Source organism: Topomyia yanbarensis, chromosome 3 (assembly GCF_030247195.1).
Source record: "Topomyia yanbarensis strain Yona2022 chromosome 3, ASM3024719v1, whole genome shotgun sequence".
NCBI classification, from domain to species: domain Eukaryota; kingdom Metazoa; phylum Arthropoda; class Insecta; order Diptera; family Culicidae; genus Topomyia; species Topomyia yanbarensis.
Window position 1 is genome coordinate 364,953,903 of NC_080672.1, and position 25,411 is coordinate 364,979,313.

At 33.8% G+C, this 25,411-nt stretch overlaps 1 protein-coding gene across 6 annotated transcripts in view; it reads right to left on the minus strand.

Moving 5' to 3' along the window:
- Positions 1-25,411, minus strand: part of LOC131693019 (GTP cyclohydrolase 1) — a 105,540-nt gene that overhangs the window by 23,553 nt on the left and 56,576 nt on the right. For 2 of the 6 annotated variants that reach the window (XM_058980479.1, XM_058980478.1), the window contains exons 2-4: positions 23,009-23,444; positions 11,121-11,254; positions 10,551-10,626 (exon numbers count right to left, since the gene is read on the minus strand). In XM_058980479.1, the coding sequence (XP_058836462.1) occupies positions 10,551-10,626; positions 11,121-11,254; positions 23,009-23,390 (592 nt within the window). In that variant the 5' untranslated portion in view covers positions 23,391-23,444. Of the gene's footprint in view, positions 1-10,550; positions 10,627-11,120; positions 11,255-23,008; positions 23,530-25,411 lie in introns of those variants that run through there. The other 4 variants (XM_058980477.1, XM_058980481.1, XM_058980476.1 and 1 more) reach the window with 4 other exon arrangements.

Below are 25,411 nucleotides of genomic sequence, written 5' to 3' on the forward strand. Positions count from 1 at the left end.
GGTGAGATGCCGCACTCGATTGAGGAGGATGGGTAGCCAAAATGTATTTTTTTCACCTCGGAATGTCATTAAATGATCACACTAGTTTACAAATTTTGGGTTAATTGCATGAAGTTAAGAAAAAAAGGTGTTTTCTAAGTCAATTTTGGATAGCTGAGCACGAAAATCATATCCATTTTCTTTTTCAAAGAACCGTTTTTGGGATTTTTTGAAAAATATGGTTTTGAGCACTTTTTGCAGTTTTTGGTCAATATCTCAGGAACAAATCTTCCGATTAACACAAATGACTCACCATTCGAAAGGTTGTGATGTGCTCATTCAAATGTATAATATGTTAGTGTAAAATATCAAAAATTTAGGGTTAAGAGCAACCAAAGTCAAAAAAGTAGTGTTTGGTAAAATTACTAATTTTTAGTTGATTTTTCATAAAAAAATAAATCATCAAAAAAAATCTTTTAAAATCTTATGTGACAGACACACTTCTCACGTGAATTTTAAGCCTAAGATCACAAAAATCCGACAAAAACTGGTGATGTTATTAAGCACCGAGTGAAAATTGCTCTGTTTTTCACTTATCTCTTTTGGTCTTAAATAAGATTACACTAGTTTACAATAAAAATGAAGTTACGAGAAAAAGTGTTTTCTGGATTAATTTTGGGTCGCTGAATACGAAAATAAAACTCTATTTCTCTTTCAAAGAAGTTCGAGTTTAAAAAAAAGTTTTTCTTTTGCTTCCGCTTTTTGTTTTTGCTCTATTTTTTTATTACAGAAAAATAATTTTTCATATTTTCAGAATCTAATCTAATCTAATCATTTTTTCTTCAAAGAAGCATTTTCAAGATTTCTTTGAAAAAGGTGTTTTGGGCACTATTTTAGTTATTTGTCAATATCTTGTTCAAATAGGATCCGATCGAAACAGTTCGAAGGGTATTGATGTGCCCTTTCCGAAAATGTATAATATGCGTAGATCAAATCTCGACAAACATATGATTACGGCTTAAAAGCCAACTGTCAAAATTCTCTTTGAAAGGAAATTTCAGACAAACTGTCACCCGCCAATCACAGATGTTTATAGTAAACAAAAGAAAAAAGTTTTCTCTTGCATTAACTGCTATGAACTGCAGTTAGCCAGTAACGGTTTGTCCGGAATTTCCTTTTAAAGAGAATTTCGACAGTTGGCTTTTGAGCCGTAATCGTATGGTTGTCGAGAAATGTACATTTATTATGATTACAATCGACCAAAGTAAAAAAAGTCTAATGTTCGAACTTTAAAAAAAATGCATATTTCTAGTAATTTTTTTATAATAAATCAAGGACAGAAGAAAATGCTTTTAAAATCTAATGAGATAAATAATCTTTTTGAATAAATTTTCATCCAATGGTTACAAAAGTCGGATGAAAAATGTAGATGGTATGAAGCACTGAGTGAAAATTGTAACTTTTTGTTTTTCGCACAATCGTACTTTCGGCTGAAATAATCTTCTATACTTGAAAGTTATTGTTTGTGTTGGGTACTGTCTTCTCGAGTTTGCATCCATCCATCCTGCGGCATTTGAATGGTTTTGGATATTTCATTGTACAACTAAGTACTCTTTTTAAAATGTGGAAATATCGTTGGAAAAGTTTTGTTTTGTCTGTAGTGAATACATATTTTACGAATTAAAAGAATTTTCGCCTTCTGCTTCAACAGGCTTCACAGCAGATTCTCAGTTCACAGAATATTACGTGGCTAGTGCTACGATCCCACTGAGACTCCTTCCCGATAGGGACTGGAATATTTGACGACTGGCTTATGAGACCAGTGCTACACCCTCTAAACCGCCGCACCAGGGCAGGATCCGTTAAAATCATAAAATTTACATTTCGATCAATGTGCCATAGCATCAACATTTTCCATCCGATGTTAGTGATATTAGGCTTAAAATTAACGTAAACATATTATCTGTCCTCTTAGATTCTAAAAGGTACCAAAATAAAATTTGTTTTTTTGGTAAAAAAAATGAGTAACTTCAAAAAATGGTCAAAAATGCACTTTTTTTAAACTTTGGTCGCTTGCAGCACTAAAATTTTTACATATGATCGACACTTATTATATGTTTTTGGAAAGGGCATCTCGGCACCTTTCAACCTGCATATTGAATAAATGAATAAATGATTTTGACACGAAATATTGACTAAAAACTACAAAAAGTGCTCAAAAACGAGTTTTTTGAGAAAATCACAAAATCGCTTCTTTGAACAAAAAAATGAATATTGTTTTCGTGTTCAGCGACCCAAAATTAGTCTAAAAATACTTTTTCTTGAAACTTCATTTTTCTTGTAAATTAGTGTCATTTGTGTCAGGTTCTCAATAAGGTACACTGAAGTCTTTTTATGCGGTTTTTTATGCGACTTTTTTATGCGGATTTTCAAAGTTATGTGGTTTTTAATGCGGATTTTCAAAGTTATGAGATTTTTTTTATGCAGCTTCCTTTTAATTTTTAGGGCATCACCTGAAGCGACTTTTATCGAACGATAAATCCTCTAGAATGCACATGCTTAAACAAAAGACATAAAATGTTCATATTTTTATTTTAGATTATAAATTACTAATCTTTGGGTTACAAAAAAAGGATCGCAGCAACCTTAGACGATGGAGGTGAACTTTTTTCGCTCTCGTCAACTTTTTCCGAAATTAAACGTGCTAATTTGACCAGACCAGTACAATGTCGGCATGGAAAGTTAATCAACGGGATCTAAAGCCATTTTCGAATATTTACAAACAACTGCCTAACATCACCAGTTGGCCTCGAGGGATTGCCCATTAGTTTTGCTACGAGTCATTCAGTGTAGCGTGTGGATTGTCTGCGCTTTCCAGGAAGCACTTCGTTGTCAGCATCGATCGTATGACTAATTTCGGAAAGTTGTTGTTGTTCTTGTTTGAAGAAAGTGGATACCTAATAAGGCTCGCGAAGGAAAATCACACTCTCAGAATGCAGGACCTGACTAAGAGGATAAATAAACGAGTCCCTCAAGCACAGGAACTGAAGCGGACTTCCTGGCACAAGAAAACATCGACAAGGTGGTCTAGGTCGAATATCAATGTACAAGCATGTAGCAGATAAGGTGATGGATAGAGGATTTCCCGGTGAGAATTTTCCATTTTATTTAATTTATGTCCTATGAAGTCTATTATCCCACTCTCACCCCATTTCCTTCCCTACTAACACATTCTAACATCCGTAGTACCTATGGAGTGGGTTCCCCGTATCTTCTTAAGTAGGTATTCAACTATTTCCTTCCCGATCGTAAGTATATGGCCAGATGTGCAGTGAATATACTATTGTATAAGGGGATTTTACTGTATCCGCCTCCCACGATGAGTGCGGTCGTTTTTTATATGCTATGCTATGCTATCTCCTCCAGTCGACCTTCTATGCTTTGTGCGTCTACTCTGCGCCATGCTCTAGAACGTGTGCAGCCCTTTTCATTAGAGGGGTAGCCAATGATTTATATTTGCTACAATGGTTTGAAAGCTGATGTTCTAGAGCAAATCAGTCATGACCATGGAACTAGATTTAGCAATAAACCTGCTGTCCGGAGTCTAAGGTTCTATCCGAGAGTTTCATTTTATACCCATAATTTCTATAATGTATAATCATCTTTCTGTTTCGCTTGTCTCCCTTCTGTTAATCAACTAAACGAAAATAACCATTCTGCCATGCTCCAATCTGATAATTGTACTTAAATAGTAAAACTAGGAAATAATAACATCTATTTTTTCCTCGAAATAATCTCGTAAGGACAATGAAAGTTTAAAGCACAGGTGCAAATGCTGATTTCATTTTTAAATCGGAGTCGCTCTAGGTTCGCTCTGAACTGTCATTTTTATATGGCTTTAATAAATATTAGAGCGAATCTTGGGCGACTCGAATCTAACACCGAAGTCAGTATTAGTTTGGAGGAGAGCGACTAAAGGCGCTTTAACCTAGGCTTAGTGAGCCAGTCACTCCCAAAGTTTTATTATAACCCCCTACAAACTGAAATGGTCGGTGCGGTTGTCCTCGTTTCTTCCTCATTCAAGTTTTAAAACGATTCGTTGGTTGAATTGTTCATTAAATGATTAATTCAATTACCGTACAATATTGAAACATCTTCAAACCCTACTCTGCTAGGTAGGCCTGGCCGTTTCAATTTTTGCGACATATTATAATATGCTTCAAATTTTAATGTTGACAAGAAAGACACTAAAGAAGAACTGCAGTGTTTTTCAGGATGCTTTTCAATACTGGCTGTGTAAGGATTAGAATAGAATAGAATAGAATAGAATATAAATTACTAGTCTTTGGGTTAAGGATATGAGAAGCATTCTTGATGCAGTGAAAATATAAACAGAAAATGACTGAATACCATTTTGCCTTTCTCATAATAAAACTTCTGCGATCGGTCGAAATTTCGACTTTTTAACCGATGCCCGCAGAGCCGAATCTCTTATACCATTCGACTCAGTTCGGCAAGATCGGAAAAAAGTCTCTGAGCGTGTAGTTTTTTTACTTGGTGGTAAAGCTTTTACGCCGACCTGGCACACGTTCAGTAGTTAGACCATACTACCGATTTCGTCCATCGTGTGCCAGAGTAAGGGACTCTGAACAGAGAAGATAACTCTGAACCCTATTCCTCTAAATTCCACCAAGAAGTCCGACATTTGCCTGAGATCAGTCCGGCGATTCCCGGTGGAGGATTGCGTCCGGTTCACTGGTGCCCCGATGATTCAAGTCGGCGATTCGCTACGAACTACTCAGAATAGTCCCCGACGATGGATCTTTCCTACTCCGACGAAGAGTTCCCCGGCAGTGGAAGATCTTCCGAAACCGATGCTACCCGGGCAGATGCCGAAGTCGGTCCTGCGATTCTGGGTGGAGGTGACTTCCAGTTGACAGGCGCCCCGACGAGCATCTGCCGGAGCTACTTCCTGATCTACTCGAACTAGTCCCCGCCGGTGGGCCTAGTCTACTCCGACGTAGAAATTTCCCGACGTTGAAATTTCTCTCGAAATCGCTATCTCGATGCTGGTCGGTTAGGAGCCGAGGTAAGTCTTACGATTCCGGGGAGCCACGGTTACGACAGCATAAGTCACTAAGTGACTTTACGCTTATCTGGACATAACGCAGACTCAGGTGATTCGCATTTAATGCCATAAGATCCTGACTCCTGTGTTGCAGAAGAAAAAGAGTTAAGCAGCCGGGAAACTCTGAACTTGTTCATATGATCCTACTCCACGCTTTTCTAAACTTTCTTACTTCAAATCCTTCCTCTTCCTTGAGTACTATGGCTCTTAATATTGAAAAACATTTCACACATTATGCAGTTTTTTATGCCGATTTTCAAAGTTATGCCCCCAAAGGTGCGGCAGACAACGCACCTTATGTTTCACCACTAAGGAAGATCGTTATCTCAACATGCAACAGCAAGTTGCATCAACAAGACCCGATGGACAGTTGGGTAAAAATATAAAAGAAAAAAATAAAAGAACCACGGCTCAATTATGCTAACGCATTGAGCCCTGTCAAATGAACAAGAAGGAAAAAAACTAAAAGAACCTAGATTTAAACGGGGTTTATGATTTCAGGACCTCTGTGGCAATTTTCGTGATTTCTTATCACGTTACCGTGATATTTTATTCACTAGTTTACTATCGGATTTTTTTGGCAGAGTGGAGCGATTTATGTTCATGACTTCAGGACCCTTCTCACGATCTCCGTAATTTCAATTCAAGTTATCCTGATTTATTAGTCGCAGGTAGTGTGGTTTATGTTCATGATTTCAGGATCTTGGTAGCGATTTTTGTAATTTTTATGCACGTTATCGTAATATATTCTTGGGCTCACTTTCGAATTTGATGCGTGAAGTAAAATAACTCATGTTCATAATATAGGTGCGGTGATATCACGATATTCGTAATTTATAATTATTTTTTAATGACTATCGGATTTTTTACTCGAAGTAACATGACAATATGAACTGGATTATAAAAGTGTGCGTGATTCGCGGTATCCTGTTTTGTAAACTATATTACGAACACGGTTTGTGGCTCTCTCTCTCTCTCTCTCTCTCTCTCTCTATATATATATATATATATATATATATATATATATATATATATATATATATATATATATATATATATATATATATATATATATATATATATATATATATACATATATATATATATATATACATATATATATATATATATATATATATATATATATATATATATATATATATATATATATATATATATATATATATATATATATATATATATATATATATATATATATATATATATATATATATATATATATATATATATATATAATGCATTTTTGGTGCTTCGCGAAGTTTTCGTTTTCTGTCCAGAACCTTATCAAATTAATATCAATGTTCGAGGTTTTTACAGAACTATATAATATTTCATTAAAAAACTCAAATTTTGTGAATTAGTTCACGTGAAATATGATGACCATGTGCAGAATTGCATAAAATTGAAAATGATTAGTGATATCTTTTAAATATTACAAATGCTTGAGATAGATCGTGAATCGTGTACTAGGAATCACGAACCAGTTCACGAATACATGGATAATATTTTAGAGTTTTGCGCACTATTTCACGGGCACGCGTGGTTAGGCGTGATTTTTATACTAAGAATCATGAACCAGGCAAAAAATACAAGAATGTTTTATGATTTTGTAAAATATTACACGAGCACGGATATTTGATCGTGACTAATATACTAGGAATCATGAACTAGTTCACGGTTAACCCTCTTGAGAAAGATGTCATCCATTTAATTCCACTGTAATAATAATGAAAAACAGTTGCTTTTCACCATCAAACAACATATACTAATATTTCGATTACGACGAAGTCTTCTTCAGTGTTAATATCAGTTTAGAAATTGAACATAATTGAATTTTAATTATGTTCCTATTTTCGTAACGGTAAAACGTGATTGTTCTAGAATTCACGATTTTGGGAACAATTGTGTGATTATTCCGCGTAAAACATCCCATAGCAAACTCAAGAATAACATATCACGATGAAACGAAGAGAAATTTAAAAAAAAATCATGGCGAAGCTTCTGTCGGCCTTTGTCCGCCTTGAGTACCATAGACACCGCACTATGGGTCACAGGGGTGGTTTTTTGGTACAAAAATCGATAACTCCCAAACCGTTTATTTTAGAGAAATTATGTCTGAGAGAATATTTTTGGGAATAAAATTGGCTTTCTTTTAAAGTAAAATGTAACTAGGGTGGTCCTCTCGAACATTCTTTTCAAAAAAATATTTTTCGAACAAAATGGTATAGCAAGGTACTTACTTCAGCAAAGTTGTCGAAAAATGTTTTTCAAGAAACGTTTTCAAATGCATCAAAGTTATAGCACTATCGGTTTTCATGTTATAATTGTTTTTATTCTTTAACTTAGGGTGTTTCTGAAAAAGTCAGTTTTTTAACTATAACTTTTTAAATAGTTAGTCTATCTTCACACTCTCTATGAAGAAATTTTAGTACTTTTCATTGCGCATATTTCTGCTGAAGAATGTGAATCGATATCATTTTTCGTTATCGAGTTGCGATCATTTTTTTAAATAAAAATGATGGTTTTCAATGACCTCTAACTCAGAAGGTTACAAAAAGTAGCAACTAAATTTGTACTCTTTCGAAAATGAATCAAAAATACTATAAAATATCTCAAAATTAACTTTTGCTTTTTTGTTTTTCGATGTCAAATATAAACAACAACACCATGAGTCGTGACAGTTTAATTGGTATCAATCCCATTCATGAACGGAATCGCAGTAGCCGACGACTGCTTTGATGAACGCGTGTAGTACTTTGTATTATTAGTTCCGTTAAAACTGATGAAAGAAAATCATTCGATCTCTGGAAAGTGACCAAAGGTGAAAATAAAAATAAAATAAAGGTTGTGTTTGAGGAAATTTTGAGATCATTTGATGTGGGAGAAAATGAAAAAAGAATTTCGCTCGGAATGCAAAAGCTGTAGCAATTAAAACATGTAAAAGGTTTGATCAATTTTGGAAAGGCAGTCATCAAATTGAGAAAGTGCTCGATAAAAATTCTAAATACTTTGAGAAGCCGTTAACAGTCCCAAAAAATGAACATCCTCCCAAACCAGCATTCACAGAAATTCGTCGCTTACTCAGAACGGAATGAAGGGTAATTCTTAATTCATTCGCTTTTTAAAGTAACATGCTCTACATTTTATATTGTTTATATAACGTTCAAAATTATAGACCGTCCAAAAAAACGAGTGCATGAATTGTGCTTGAAAAGGAAAAGGAAACTTAATCTTTGGGAAAAGAAACACGATTCCGATAACTATAGCGACGACGATGCTGATAATGTTGATGATTGTGATTATAATAATTATGAGGATGACGATTATAATAAAATAGTAATGTAGAATAGTAAAATAAATATCTGCCTGAGCCTAACGTTTTCAATATCTGTGTACATATATTTGACAAGCTCAAAAAATCATTTAAAAAATCGACTTTTTGATCTAGTAAAGCAGGTGCTAAATGGCGATAACCAGGCCCTTGAAAACAGCTGTAAGCTGATGTCATTTGATCATAATGTTGATTTTAACATTTTTTGCTGAAGGATAAAAAAGCAAAAGTTGATTTTGAGATATTTTATAGTATTTTTGATGCACTTTCGAAAGAGTACAAATTTAGCTGCTACTTTTTGCAACTTTCTTAGCTAGAGGTCATTGAAAACTATCATTTTTATTTAAAGAAATAATCGCAAGTCGATAACGAAAAATGACATCAATTCACATTCTTCAACAAAAATATGCGCAATGAAAAGTACTAAAATTGCTTCATAGAGAGTATGAAGATAGACTGACTATTTAAAAAGTTATAGTTAAAAAACTGACTTTTCAGAAACACTTAACCTAGAAAGATAATTATAACATGAAAACCGATAATGCTATAACTTTGATGCATTTGAATATGTTACTTGAAAAACATTTTTCTACAACTTTGCTGAAGTAAGTACCTTGCTACACCATTTAGCTCGAAAAATAATTTTTCGAAAAGAATGTTCGAGAGGGCCACCCTAGTTACATTTTACTTTAAAAGAAAGCCAATTTTATTCCCAAAAATATTCTCGAAATATCTCTAAAATAAACGATTTGGGAGTTATTGATTTTTGTACCGAAAAAACCGCCCTTGTGACCCATAGTGCACCGGAGAGGCGATTTTACCACCTGTAGACTAGATATCGATTGATGGGCAACACATGGACAGGGACCAACGGCTTTACTTCAGTTCAGAAGAAAGAAGAAGACGTGATCAGAAAGATTTTTTACCTCATAAAAGTCCAGCGACCTCGGCTGGGATTGAACTCAGACCTCAGCCGAGGTCGTTGGAATTTCAGGGATTAGAAGCTGGCCACTCAGCAACCGGCGCCGTCTGATGTCGTTAACGCGGGACATATTATTTTAAGTGTAATTACGAAAATCGTAACAAACCTTCTGAAATCATGAGAATCGTTTAATTCTCGACTCCCTTAGTCGATATAATTAATACAAAATTCGATACAAGTTATGAACTATAATCGTGGAAATTTCAGGAAACAACCACAGTAAACCAACAAAACATTCGAATGTAACGTTATGTATCTTTTTGGCGTAAACTGGATTTATAAAAATACTAATAGTTTCGTGAATACGAGGTTTAATATTCATAAGTTCAGGAGTTTTGTCCCGATTTTCGTAAACGGTTCACATTTTGAAATCGTGATAGATTTTTTTCTGCGAAGAATCAAATTCCATCATGAAGTTTAACAACAGATAACAGACGTTTAGGTTCGATTCGAAATGTGTGCTACTGAAACTCCGAATAAAATATACTCTGAAACACGTTTAGCAAACGTTTGTAGGTGGCGCAGTGATCGACGCAATGTAGTTGAAGTGCAGTTGTCAAACACGTGTAGCAAACAGTTGCGTAGATGGCAATAGTGAAACACGGATTTCCAACGTTTATCAATTTCAAAGTTTACACAGGTTTTTTTTAAGAAATTTTGTTCTAGCCTGAATTTCTGTTATCTAGGGTTTAACCTAGGTATCCAATAACGCCATCGCTTGATGAATATTCGTGAGAATACTGGTAGACGAACCGAATAATTGAAAAAGAATCAAAATAGTGTAAATATAAAAATATTCAGTACTTTAGGTTGACGTCTCAAATTAACTCGAGTGTTCATTTTTTTGACAGTTCGCTTGTACTGTTTACATGGACTCAGAAAAATTCTTTGCGATTTGTTTCGAGCGAATCTAGTCGTCCACAAAAGTCCATGTAAACAGTAATAGTGAACTGTCAAGAAAAATGAGGTTAACTGTGTCAGTAAAGAACCTAATATTCAACTCCGTGAACTAATGCAGTATGCCATGAGAAACGAACGTATTGTTATGAAACGTTATTTAAGGAAACGAAATGAACTTTCAAATTGCATTTTTCACCAACACCACTCACCTTCCAAGCTTTGATCGTAGCCCTTCGTGAAGAACAACATAGCCTTGGCAGCACGTTCGGGAGTTTTCAACAGACCCTGTCGATGAAACAATTTAAAGATATGCATAACACAATATTTTAAGATTTATACGAGTCATACAGCTACATTAATGTTCCAATTTTGCAAGCATTTTTGGTCAGTTCATAGATTTGAAAGTACTATGAGATTAGGTTGTACAATGAAACACCATACTGTAACTTCTTTTTAAAAAGAAAATGCTCGACAAAATATTGATTGGGGGGCGTAATTACAATTGTCAAAATTCATTTTGGTTGGAAATTCCGGACAAATCGTTATTGGCCAAGCACATTTTACAGCAATCAACGAAAGAGACATTTTTTTGGTTTTTTCATTTGCTATCGACAGCTGAGATTGACGAATTCCGGATCATCCGGAATTTACTCTCAACATTAATTTTTACAGTTGCGCCATAATCGTAAGTTAGTCGAGCATTTTTTAGAAAAATCGATTTCTCATGACTGACAAAACCAGAACAATATCTGTATAATACAAATTTCTCTAGTACACACCTGTCGTTCGGTATCCTCGCCGAGGCTGCTCAGCAGCATTCGGTACGATTTGGACATCAGCGGCAACAGATCCTCTCGGGTCAACGGTTTGTGGTCCAGTTCCAGATCATGATGGAATGTGCACTTTTCGTGGCCTGGATGTATGTGTGTGTATATATAATTAAGATTGGATTAGTTCAAGTAATTAAAAAGGATTTGTGGGAAACATGTGTACAGATACAATGCGAGGATTGAAGCAGAATTAAATAAATTTTGGAAATATAATCACGCACGTTATGCAAACATCTAGGATCAGTTGAAACATAATCAAATTGTAAGCTAAAAGCTGATGAAATTCCGCTCTTGATGGAATGGGTTCGGAGCACCGGCAAACCGGAGTAATTACGCAACAATAACAACATAATCGTTTCGTTTGTGTAAACCACAACCAGAGTGGAAGTGATTTCACGGCCCATAACTGGCATTAAATATTGATCCAGATTGTCCAGTTCGGTTTGGTGTAGTTCAAAGTAAGCATGCACAGCACACCGCCGTTGCTCACCTGTTTGCACCATATGTATGGAATTGATAATAGCGCTACGTCCCCTTCCCCCCCCCCCCCCCACATATCACCATCTCATACAATAATGGGATCAAATAGGGGAAGCGTTTGCTGAGCAATTGCCGATAGTTTACCATATTCATTAAGTTGGATTGTGGTTTGGATTTGGAGAAGGTAATTACCATCGCAAGTCATTAGGAGTAAATATGGGCCCTCTGAGAGCAAGGGGATTAATCATTTGAGCCCGTTATGCAATTGAAGCCAAACATATAAACAATTGTATCAGACACCGATAGCTAGTGGGGCTCGCTTCGGATTGGTAATAAAACGGCGATTGGGTGGCTGATCATATTTTATGAGCTTGACCCCGGTCTCAAGTGAAGTGAAAATTCAATGTCAGATAGCAAAGTTGTTATTTCTTTAGTGAAATTGTATCAAATAAAAAGCAACTAACAACAAGGATCTAGTAGGTAATAGGTGGAATGGAGGAAAAATGGATAAGAAAATAATGGCGTTAAAAGGAAGAACGCGGAAGAAAATGAAAGAAGGATAAAATAATCAAAAGAGAAGACGAATGAGATAAAAGGTCACTGAAAGTTCGAAAAAAGGAAAAAAAGTGCTGAGAAAATGTCAAAAAAGGATAGGACGAGAAAATAAGGAACGAAAAAAGGAAGGAAAAGATGAATTGAAGCACGAGGTAAAAATAAAGATCGACTTACGAGAAATTTAAAAAAAAGAAAAAAAATGAAAAATGGAGGGTGGATAAATAAAAAGAGTAAGGAGTTTGGATTCAGCAGAAATGAAAGAAAGTAAAAAAATTAACATAAAAAATAAAAATAAAAGTAACAGAAGTAACAAATCGAAGGCAGAGTAATCATGTCAAACTGGTTACACCCGTTCTATAAAGTCTTTGTAGATATATTCTTTGTAAACTAAGAAGTCATTTAATTTGTTCCTATAAAGTTTCATTTGTATTCGAAATAAATTTTTAAAGCAATTAGTAAAACAAGGAACCAGTTACTATCAACTAAGTAGGAAAAACGAAGCAGAAATAAGGACGGTAGAACAGTAGAAGGAAATTTAACAAAAAGATGGAAAAAGGAAAGTTATAAAAACGAAAGTTTAAATGAATAGTGAAAAACGGAGGTATATGAGTGAGTAGGATAAATAGAGTACAAAAATAAAGTAGGGCTAAGAAAGTTCAAAAATAAAGAGAATTCAAAGAGAGGAGTAAAATTAAAGTGGAATAGAAAGCGAAACAGATTGAAAGACAAGGAAGGTGGAAATAAATTTAAAAAAAAATGGAGGCACAAAATAGAGAGGAGCAAATATAGTGGGCGAAAAAAGATTACTATCATCATTTAGAATTTTTTTTAGGCAGTTGGAACCACCTTTATCGAAATAATGAGTGAAAGGCAAAGAGAGAGAAGGGACGGAATGAATGGAAAGGTGGAAAAGGGAAGGTAAGAAATAGGGAATATAAGGAAAAGTAGGACAAATGAAACCCAAAGCGTAAAAATATGGATAAAAATAAGAAAGCAAAGCAAGAAAAAGGAAAAAAAAAATAGTTGAGAGACCGCCACAAATACGAATAGGAAAATAATAACGGGAAAACAATGGATGCAAAACTATAGCTGGAAAATAAACGAGCTAAGTTACAATATAGAAGAAAAAAAGAGCCTAAAATAGAAAAGGAGTAAAGTAAACAGTATGGACGTAAGGGAAAGAGAATGAAGATGGTGAGAATTAAGAGAATGGAAAATGTAAGGAATTAAACAAAAAAAATATGTTTGTGGAAAAAGAATAACGATAATTTTTAACAAGAAGATAATAATGCTTAAAGAACAATAAAAACTGAAAGAGGCCAAACTACAGCACTAAAAAGGAAATCAGAAAGAAGAAGGAACAATTATGGTGGAAGAAAATGAAAGGATAAACGTGTAGGTGAAAGATGGGAGACGAAAAGAAATATAAAAATAAACAAGTAAAAGAAGAAATATCAAGTAGTTAGGTTAGAAACAAAAATGAATTAGGCGATAAGAAAAGAAGAAAAGTAAAGAGAAAAAAATATTATAAGAAAGGATAATGAAGGAGTCAAAGGCAAAGATAATAGTCAAATGATCAAAAGCAGAACAAAAAGGATGCAAGAACGGGAAAAGTAATGTGTTGGAAGAATACAGAACACATCAGCAAAAACTATAAGAAAAAGGCGAAAGGAAGGAGCAAAAAAACAAACGGATAGATTCTTGTTGTTTCATCTCCACTAAAAAGTGAGGAGAGCCAAGAATGGAAAAGAAAGTAGGGCAAGTAAGGAAGTATAAGGAAAAAAGGAGAGAAAGAGAAACTGGATGAAGAATCTAACGTAGGGGTGGTAAAAACTTGAAAGAGGAGAAAAAGAAAAAGTACAGGAAAAAAGTAGAACGAAAGAAAAATGTACGAAGAATGAAAAGAAGTATAAAGTTAAATAGAAACAGGAAAGCGAAAGCAATGATGAGATAAAGAGAAAAATTTAAATCGTACGAGGAAAAAGCAAAAATCAAAACAAAATAGTCAAAAAATGAGAAACAAACGAAATTAGAAGAGCTGATGAATTGCACCAAAAAGAACGAAGAGAAAAAAGAACGGAGATAATGTCGAGGAAGAATGTAATCAGAAAAATGAGGAAAGGAATAAGAAAACTGGAATTGTGGGACAAATGAGTAAAATTCGATTTCGGAATGGAAGAAGAAAAAGGGAAATGCAGAAACCGTAAAAAGGAAATAGAAAGTTTTAAATAGGAAGAAGTAAACAGAATGAATAAAAAGTAGGACGAAATTATTAAGAGGGAAAATAACGTAGAAAAGGAAGTGAAAAAAACGTGAAAGGAAGATGGAAAAATGTTGAAGTCAAAGCGAAGAATAATTTTGGAAAAAAGAATAGATGATAACGAAAAGTAATGAGATGATGAAAATTAAGGAAAGGAGAAGCAAAAGCAAAATACAAAAAAATGATGAGAAGCAAGTTGAAGAAAGATTAAAGGAAATCAGGAGAAAAAAGGTAGAAATGGAACGAGTACAGCAGGAAGCCTTAAATTGAAACAAAAAAAAAATAGTAAAAATGAAGGACGATTAAAACGTGAGCATAAATAGCAAAAAAGTTATGGGTATATAGAAGGTGCTAAAATAGATCAGAAGATAGAAACAAGAGTAACAAGAACAAAATGAAAATAATGAAACAGGCAATGAAACGAAAAGAGGTAAAGTAGATCGAACAATGACGTATGAAATGGTAAATGGCAAAAAATCAGAAGTAAGAAGTAAGAAGTAAGAAGTAAGAAGTAAGAAGTAAGAAGTAAGAAGTAAGAAGTAAGAAGTAAGAAGTAAGAAGTAAGAAGTAAGAAGTAAGAAGTAAGAAGTAAGAAGTAAGAAGTAAGAAGTAAGAAGTAAGAAGTAAGAAGTAAGAAGTAAGAAGTAAGAAGTAAGAAGTAAGAAGTAAGAAGTAAGAAGTAAGAAGTAAGAAGTAAGAAGTAAGAAGTAAGAAGTAAGAAGTAAGAAGTAAGAAGTAAGAAGTAAGAAGTAAGAAGTAAGAAGTAAGAAGTAAGAAGTAAGAAGTAAGAAGTAAGAAGTAAGAAGTAAGAAGTAAGAAGTAAGAAGTAAGAAGTAAGAAGTAAGAAGTAAGAAGTAAGAAGTAAGAAGTAAGAAGTAAGAAGTAAGAAGTAAGAAGTAAGAAGTAAGAAGTAAGAAGTAAGAAGTAAGAAGTAAGAAGTAAGAAGTAAGAAGTAAGAAGTAAGAAGTAAGAAGTAAGAAGTAAGAAGTAAGAAGTAAGAAGTAAGAAGTAAGAAGTAAGAAGTAAGAAGTAAGAAGTAAGAAGTAAGAAGTAAGAAGTAAGAAGTAAGAAGTAAGAAGTAAGAAGTAAGAAGTAAGAAGTAAGAAGTAAGAAGTAAGAAGTAAGAAGTAAGAAGTAAGAAGTAAGAAGTAAGAAGTAAGAAGTAAGAAGTAAGAAGTAAGAAGTAAGAAGTAAGAAGTAAGAAGTAAGAAGTAAGAAGTAAGAAGTAAGAAGTAAGAAGTAAGAAGTAAGAAGTAAGAAGTAAGAAGTAAGAAGTAAGAAGTAAGAAGTAAGAAGTAAGAAGTAAGAAGTAAGAAGTAAGAAGTAAGAAGTAAGAAGTAAGAAGTAAGAAGTAAGAAGTAAGAAGTAAGAAGTAAGAAGTAAGAAGTAAGAAGTAAGAAGTAAGAAGTAAGAAGTAAGAAGTAAGAAGTAAGAAGTAAGAAGTAAGAAGTAAGAAGTAAGAAGTAAGAAGTAAGAAGTAAGAAGTAAGAAGTAAGAAGTAAGAAGTAAGAAGTAAGAAGTAAGAAGTAAGAAGTAAGAAGTAAGAAGTAAGAAGTAAGAAGTAAGAAGTAAGAAGTAAGAAGTAAGAAGTAAGAAGTAAGAAGTAAGAAGTAAGAAGTAAGAAGTAAGAAGTAAGAAGTAAGAAGTAAGAAGTAAGAAGTAAGAAGTAAGAAGTAAGAAGTAAGAAGTAAGAAGTAAGAAGTAAGAAGTAAGAAGTAAGAAGTAAGAAGTAAGAAGTAAGAAGTAAGAAGTAAGAAGTAAGAAGTAAGAAGTAAGAAGTAAGAAGTAAGAAGTAAGAAGTAAGAAGTAAGAAGTAAGAAGTAAGAAGTAAGAAGTAAGAAGTAAGAAGTAAGAAGTAAGAAGTAAGAAGTAAGAAGTAAGAAGTAAGAAGTAAGAAGTAAGAAGTAAGAAGTAAGAAGTAAGAAGTAAGAAGTAAGAAGTAAGAAGTAAGAAGTAAGAAGTAAGAAGTAAGAAGTAAGAAGTAAGAAGTAAGAAGTAAGAAGTAAGAAGTAAGAAGTAAGAAGTAAGAAGTAAGAAGTAAGAAGTAAGAAGTAAGAAGTAAGAAGTAAGAAGTAAGAAGTAAGAAGTAAGAAGTAAGAAGTAAGAAGTAAGAAGTAAGAAGTAAGAAGTAAGAAGTAAGAAGTAAGAAGTAAGAAGTAAGAAGTAAGAAGTAAGAAGTAAGAAGTAAGAAGTAAGAAGTAAGAAGTAAGAAGTAAGAAGTAAGAAGTAAGAAGTAAGAAGTAAGAAGTAAGAAGTAAGAAGTAAGAAGTAAGAAGTAAGAAGTAAGAAGTAAGAAGTAAGAAGTAAGAAGTAAGAAGTAAGAAGTAAGAAGTAAGAAGTAAGAAGTAAGAAGTAAGAAGTAAGAAGTAAGAAGTAAGAAGTAAGAAGTAAGAAGTAAGAAGTAAGAAGTAAGAAGTAAGAAGTAAGAAGTAAGAAGTAAGAAGTAAGAAGTAAGAAGTAAGAAGTAAGAAGTAAGAAGTAAGAAGTAAGAAGTAAGAAGTAAGAAGTAAGAAGTAAGAAGTAAGAAGTAAGAAGTAAGAAGTAAGAAGTAAGAAGTAAGAAGTAAGAAGTAAGAAGTAAGAAGTAAGAAGTAAGAAGTAAGAAGTAAGAAGTAAGAAGTAAGAAGTAAGAAGTAAGAAGTAAGAAGTAAGAAGTAAGAAGTAAGAAGTAAGAAGTAAGAAGTAAGAAGTAAGAAGTAAGAAGTAAGAAGTAAGAAGTAAGAAGTAAGAAGTAAGAAGTAAGAAGTAAGAAGTAAGAAGTAAGAAGTAAGAAGTAAGAAGTAAGAAGTAAGAAGTAAGAAGTAAGAAGTAAGAAGTAAGAAGTAAGAAGTAAGAAGTAAGAAGTAAGAAGTAAGAAGTAAGAAGTAAGAAGTAAGAAGTAAGAAGTAAGAAGTAAGAAGTAAGAAGTAAGAAGTAAGAAGTAAGAAGTAAGAAGTAAGAAGTAAGAAGTAAGAAGTAAGAAGTAAGAAGTAAGAAGTAAGAAGTAAGAAGTAAGAAGTAAGAAGTAAGAAGTAAGAAGTAAGAAGTAAGAAGTAAGAAGTAAGAAGTAAGAAGTAAGAAGTAAGAAGTAAGAAGTAAGAAGTAAGAAGTAAGAAGTAAGAAGTAAGAAGTAAGAAGTAAGAAGTAAGAAGTAAGAAGTAAGAAGTAAGAAGTAAGAAGTAAGAAGTAAGAAGTAAGAAGTAAGAAGTAAGAAGTAGGAAGTAAGAAGTAGGAAGTAAGAAGTAAGAAGTAAGAAGTAAGAAGTAAGAAGTAAGAAGTAAGAAGTAGGAAGTAAGAAGTAAGAAGTAAGAAGTAAGAAGTAAGAAGTAAGAAGTAAGAAGTAAGAAGTAAGAAGTAAGAAGTAAGAAGTAAGAAGTAAGAAGTAAGAAGTAAGAAGTAAGAAGTAAGAAGTAAGAAGTAAGAAGTAAGAAGTAAGAAGTAAGAAGTAAGAAGTAAGAAGTAAGAAGTAAGAAGTAAGAAGTAAGAAGTAAGAAGTAAGAAGTAAGAAGTAAGAAGTAAGAAGTAAGAAGTAAGAAGTAAGAAGTAAGAAGTAAGAAGTAAGAAGTAAGAAGTAAGAAGTAAGAAGTAAGAAGTAAGAAGTAAGAAGTAAGAAGTAAGAAGTAAGAAGTAAGAAGTAAGAAGTAAGAAGTAAGAAGTAAGAAGTAAGAAGTAAGAAGTAAGAAGTAAGAAGTAAGAAGTAAGAAGTAAGAAGTAAGAAGTAAGAAGTAAGAAGTAAGAAGTAAGAAGTAAGAAGTAAGAAGTAAGAAGTAAGAAGTAAAATGTAGAAAACAAAAAGTAAATGGTAAAAGTTGTAAGGTAAAAGGTAAGAAGTAAAAAGTAATTATCGTGTTTATGAATCTGGTGGACGATTTCTTTTATCTAACATCTCACCTCAGATGAGGCCATCAACTGTTTTCACTAAACCGTTGTGTGTATTGTGGATTATGCATTAGTTCAATTTGACCGTTTGAAATGAATACAATTTCACTTAGAAATTGAACTGTAAATATTTTATAAATAAACTAAACAACTGATTTTACAAAAAAAATCTGCTGCAAGATCGCGGAAAACGTTTGAGAGGAGAGTGTGCGCAGTCGGTCAAGCTTTTAGGAAAACTAAATATTTTGTAATTCTATTGACAGATTTTGATGTTGTAGCTAGTACCTTGGAAAGACAGAAAAAAGAAAAAACAACGAATAGAAACAAAAGAGGAAAGTATAATAAATGGACGCAAGATAAAAGAAAAATAAATGTAGATCAAAAGATTAAAAGAGAAAAACGAAAATTGGCAAAACGCCAAAATCGGGAAGAATTGTTTTGATAGCAATTAAAAAATAAGAAGACTAAAGTGGAAATAGGAAGAGAGAAACGGTATGGTAATATATAGAAGGTGAAAAAAAAATTAGATAACTATAAGAAGAAAAGTGTAGAGCGGGTATAAAATTGTTGGTAAATCGATTGCCTTTTACGAAGCTTACCTAGGTTCGATTCTCAACCTGGAACATAAGGTTAGAAATTTGTCTAGAAGAGCTTTTTCAAACCCGAGAAAAGAGGCTAGCGACCCTAAGGTCAAAACCATTATAATCGAAACGCAAAAAAAGAGAAGAAATAGTGAATGACAAGGTAAGAAAAAAGGGTAAGTCATAAAACAGGAAATAAAGGAACAGTCATAAGACGAGAAAAGACAGAAAAACAAAGCAAGAATACAATATTAGGTGGTCAAAGATACAACAAAGTAAAAGTAAAACGAAAAGAGGAATCGATGGAAGTATAAGATGGTAAAACGATGAGGAGTCAATACAAAAGAAAATATCCGAAAGACGTATAAGAATGAGTAAAACGTAGTCAAAAAAATGAGACTCCACGTAGAAGAGATCAGAGCTGTGGCGGGTGCTAGAAAGAGGAGAAAAGAAAAAATATACAAAAAAGGAAAATAAAAAGATAAAGAAGAAAAGAGAAGAAAAAGTTTAAGTGAAATACGGAAAAGTATAAATTGTGAAATAGAGAAAGAAAATCAAAGTGAAAATGTGAAAAGGGGAGAAAAGGTAAATTAGGCTAAAATTATCAATATATGTCAGTAGTAGAGAGAAAGAACTAAACATAAACAAGGAAAACAAAAGAAAGATGGAATAAAATAATTCAAAATGGCAGATAAAGGCAACAGTAAACAGCAAATATGAGGCATACGAACAAAAGGCAAGTTCAAAATAAAGGAAGGAAACAACAAAAGTAAGAATGAAATAGGATGAACTATAAAAGAAGGAGTGAATAGAATTGATGAAAAAAGAAGAAGCGACAAGAAGGTAGAATTGAGAAGAATATGAACAATACAACTGCAAGGCAGCAGATTAAAAAGGGCAAAAATAGCGAAAAGAAAATTGTAAAAAATGATGAAAAATGATGGATTCAACGCGAAAGAGATAGAAGAAAAGAGATAAGTTGCAGAATACTAGAAAAAGGGTAGTATACGAAAAGAAGGAGGAGAAATGAAGTGACTGAAATTTAGGTTCTCGAACAATAGAATGAATTAGGATTAAGGAAAAGAAAATAGAATTTATAAGCACGAAACTTATGGAAGAAAAGAGAAACAAGGTACTGTATGCGGAAGCAAGACAACTTGAGAGGAACGAGCAAAATGAGAAGAATGTGAATTGATAAAAAGATCTAAATCAGAGCTAAAAAGAGAATTAACAATAAAATAGAATGCAGTCAAACGGTGGAATGTAAAAAGTAAACAGTACAACATAAAAAGTTTAATGCGAAAAACTAATAAAAGTTAAAAGAGAAATAGACTGAAAAATGAACTACAAGATAAATGATGGAATGTAGAAATTAAATCGAAATGAAATGATAAAAAGAAATGAGACAAAAAGTAAATCGTTTAAAAGCTGAACGAAGCAACGTTAAATGATAAATCTTTAAATGTTAAACAATGAAGTGGTGACATATAGAACTAAAAAATTGTTTCAAAGACGATTTAAAGATAAACGAAAGAAAGTGTATTGATTAGTAAAAGTAAAAAGAATAAACACAAACAGGAAATATGTCAAACGAAAAAACTAAACGATGATAAAATTTAAAATATGAAAAATCAAAAGCGAATATAAAAACGTATCACGATAAAAAGTTAAACGGTGAAAAATTAAGCGGTTGAATGTAAAAAGATGATGAGGTAATAGCGTTGACAAAGGAGAAAAATAAAAAGTTAAAAGAATATCGTAAAACAATAAATTGCTGTATCGATTTTGTTGGTTATTTTTGGCAAATTTGAGACTTAGAGAAACGAAAACAATGAAATTGAAAGACGGATTGGTATTCTAGAGCGAATCAGTTATAAACATAGAACGAAAAACTGGGACTAGGCAGGCTCATATGGACATGATCGAAAGGAAACGTGAAGAATCCTTTACTTTCTGCTAAATAGGAGTTGGGCGTTGCACCCAAGTCTACCGCATGGTCTATGGTAGAACATAACTCATCATCATGTTTTACCGCCGACGTCGGCGGAATACCTATCCTAATCTTTAAATTTCATTGCTTTCGTTTCTCATAGTCTCAAATTTGCCGAAAATAATCAACAAAATCGATACAGTAGAACCATGCGGCAATTAAAACAAAGTAACAAAACAATAAATTGAAAAAAAAGAAAGCGTTTAAAAGTAGAACAAAAAATAAAGTCTCGACAAACATATGATTACGGCGTAAAAGCCAACTGTCAAAGTTCTCTTCAAAATGAAATTCCGGACAAACCGTTATAGGCCGAACACAGTTCACAGCAGTTAATGAGAGAGAAAACTTTTCTCTTTTGTTTATTATCAACATCTGTGATTGGCGAGTAACGGTTTGTCCAGAATTTCCGCTCAAAGTGAATTTTGACAGTCGGCATTTTCATATGTTTGTCGAGAAGTGGTAAAAGGACAAGTTATAAAAATAGAAGGGTAAACGCCAAAAATCTAAAGGATAATAATGAATAATACAGAAGGAAGTAAATCGATGTATAGTGAAACTGTCAAATTTCAATGTATTAAAAAGTATAACGATCAATAGCAAACTGATTCAAAGTTAAACTAATAGTGGAAAACGATAATAATGAATTAAAGTAAAACAACGCATATTTTTAAAAAAAGTAGAATGTTAAAAAGTTGAACGATGAACTACAGAATGTAAAGCAAGAGTGGAATGGTAAAGTGAAATGCTCATAAGTAAACAGTAAAAAGTCCAACGAGAAACATTTGAAAGTAAACATTTCAAAAGTAGAACGGTATAAACTAAAATTTAAAAAAAGACTAACGGACAGTATATACAGTAGGTATAAACGAATACATTGAATAATAAAAAATGAAAGGCAAGAAGTATAGCAATAAAAAATATAAAGGTAAAAAATACAAAATGATGGTATATGATAAAAAGTTGATAAATACAGTAAAACGCCCAAAAGTAAATCAGTTAAAATTGAAATGAATAAAAATGAAGCGGTAAAAAGCAAAACTGTCAAAATAAACCGGTTGATGGTCAAACTGAAACTAGTCAAATATGAAAAAATGAAAAGTAGAATGCAAAAGTTAAATCTGTACGAGTAAAGTAAAACAAAATTAAAATTGCTAAAACTCGAAAGAAATCAGTGCGAAATTAAATAGTAAAACTGATCTGATAAAATGAAAATGTTGAAATGTAAAAAGTAAAAGTGTGAAAAATAAAATTTACAAATGGAATCATAAAATGGAGAAATATTGAAATTACTACTAGTGTGGATTGGTACATCCACCCTAGTAGTAATTTCAATATTTCTCCATTTTATGATTACATTACATACAGTCGCATATTAAAGAAAAAAAATTGGTGAACAGAACTATGGGCAATGTTAATATATTAAACGAAAGCTTTCAAATTTCAAGCATAATAGTTTTATTGTCGCATAATTTGAGTGCGATAAAAAAAATTGTTGGTGGTTGGTACCTTAGTTAGGCGTATAACCCACTGCTGCAACTATTGGAGCACTCACCCTACTTCTTTCAATCTAAAGTTTTAAATTTCAAGTTTAACCAACTTGGCGTAGAAATACGCTGAAAACAAGATCAAAATAAGCATCATGTGTTTTCAGACAGACAAAAATAATAAACAGGTTCAGTAAGCGTGTAGACAAACCATATAATTGTCCCGATAACCTTTCACGTTTTACAGTAGCAGTGGGAATGTTTTTTTTGCGAAACATGCAAACAACAAGCATTGACCCTGATAACTTTGTTTTCCGGCATCTTTTTGTTGATGCGAGCCATTTTCTACGTTCTTAGTAACGAGAAGTATATTGATAGCCGTAAGCAACAAGCTCTCAAAGTCGTACTATCCCATACCGTAAACACATAAACGCCTCGGAACAAATCAGCTTACCGCCGTAAGTATTCAGGATTGAATGAAAGTAACTCCATAGCAACGTCTATCAATAAACAGAAGGATTGAAGCTACGTAAACTACTACTAATGTATAAACAAAACACAATCCGTCTAACACAGTGAAAGAACGCCTACGGACAAAACACCAACCGAATGCACATGCCCATTCAGTACCTGGGGTCAGTATGGTGCGCGGAGTACTCGGAACGGAATTCCCCCCAGCAAACACCTCACCTGAGAAGCTGGAAGTCCTGAGCGGAGCCGGAACGGCTCGATTCACCTCGGGGCCACCATTTTCCAGCGAATCCGGTGCCGTGGTGGCCACAACTTTAGCGTTGTCACCGCCCTCGGCTTCATCGTCCACCACTTCCGAGTCGGTCTTCCGTAGACTGCTCGAACGACGCCGTGTCGCGAACGGTGTCATTCCGGCATGTCCGTTCAAGCTGATCATCGATTCGGTTCCGTTGATTGAATTACTGCGCGGGAAGTTGGTGTCGTCGATCTCCTGGTTCAGCTCGTCGGCATTGTCCGAGATCTCGAATCGATTCGCATTCATTTTTTTTGGTAACAACGCGCACCCTTTGTACGCACAAAACAATAACCTGGTTGTCTATGGAAACACAAAAACGTTGCTTGTGACGGATGCTGGGGCAGGACGGACAGATGAACGCAGTGATAACCTGAGCGTGGCTGCGAGTGTACTGAAAACACTCACGGTCGGAGCACGCTGTCGGGCGTCGTAAGTCGACACTCGTTTGCTGTGCTGTTGTTGAGTCTGGCAGGCGGTCGACGGAGGCAGGACACGAAGCAATACTACTAGCAACAGTTGAGTGAGACTGTGTTTTGCCAAGCCCGTGGGGTTGTAGTTACCCGTAATCAAAATTTAAGAAAAGGTTGGCTTTTTAATCGTGTTTACCGGTCGTTGATCGGTGAACCGTAGTGAGTGACGAAGGCTTAGCAATTTATGGCTTTCTGGGCAGAGTAAGGAGCCTATTTTCACGCGACTTCTAATATTTTAAATTGTTCGTTAGCACAGCGTCTGCCATCTTTGGTTATATTTGTTATTATACTAGTTCACAGGAACGGAATAAAGATATTAATTCCATGTTACAGTGACACAATCTCACACCGCTATGCGGAATGCTTATATGCAAGTAACAATTACTACATGGGACAGCCCTAAGACTAGGACTGCAATATTTAAAATATTCCATTTCTTATTACATTTGGATTAATAATTAATCAAAAATATTGTTTTCTACAGTTCACTTCACATATAACCAATCAACATCTAATGGTACATATTGAATGAAACCGTCCTGCTCATCGGGTCATTTTATTTATAATGGCCGATCGACTCCGATTAAACTTCTTTAAGAAGCTTTGAAGAAAGCAGACAGAAAACTGCAATCGAAACCCGAACTAATATCTGGAATTGTTTTAAATCTTTATGGGAGCTTCTCAGCCTTAAAAAATCTGAAAAACTTTTCGATGTTATTGTAATTTTCCTGCAGGACACATATAAATGTGTCGAATGCAGTGGTCTTAATCATATTACGAAGCAAAACATATACAAGAATCGAAAATAATTTTATATATGGACTAATGCGTATTTTGCAACGGTTTTTTGAGTAACAGTGTATTCATTCATAAATAGTCTTTCAGGGACCTATGTATTAGTAGAATCAAAGTGAGATAGGTTGAGTGGAAATCAATCACATGGAATGAATAAATTGATGGAACGTAATTAATAAACCTTCGTTGCGCTTTTAATCGATTCGCGTGAATTTATTGCTAAGAAAGTTTTCGTCTCCTTAACCTGCCAGGGAGATGACAATACAAAGAAAAAAAAGTTTTCCCTTTGCACAATGGAAACTCAGATGTCTATCAGGCATGTGACTGCAACAACTTTGATATACCTACACATTCACCTCAAACAATAAACCCAAGTGAATGGTGTACAGTTGTACAGTGCTCGAATTTAACAGCTGTGTCCGTAGACGAATGAAAGATACGCACCAAGCAAAATGAGTCAACGCTAGTGATGATGGGTGGAGCGAAAAAAGACAACTAGTACCACGACGCTATGTTAATCGTGTTTGCACATGAAGCTCGACTGTACAATCGATTTTGTGCTCGTGTTTTATACGAATTTGCGCTTTCGAGATTGTACATGAAATGTGTGCTTGAAATGAGCACGACAAAAAAGAAAGTATGGTGTTTGATCGGACAAGCTCAGTCGCCTGTTGAACTGCACTGCGTAACGTTCCTCCACAGCCAGTGTAACGTACTTATCAGTCTGCTATACCGCTGTGAAAGCACGCTGCGCAGTCCTCTACTCTGCCTGCCGTTCAACAGGCAGCTGAGCTTGTTCGAACAAATCTGTGCTTTAAATAGTCGATGATGACGTCATTCATAGAAGCGTTGCATGTTAGGTACATATCTGTGTGTAAATGCGAGGTATTTTGCCTATGTTACACATAATTTAAATTTTAAATGCCATAATCTTTGGGTTTGTACATTGAAATATGTTCTTAGAAATAATTCTGAGCGATATGCGTAAATATTTTGAAAATT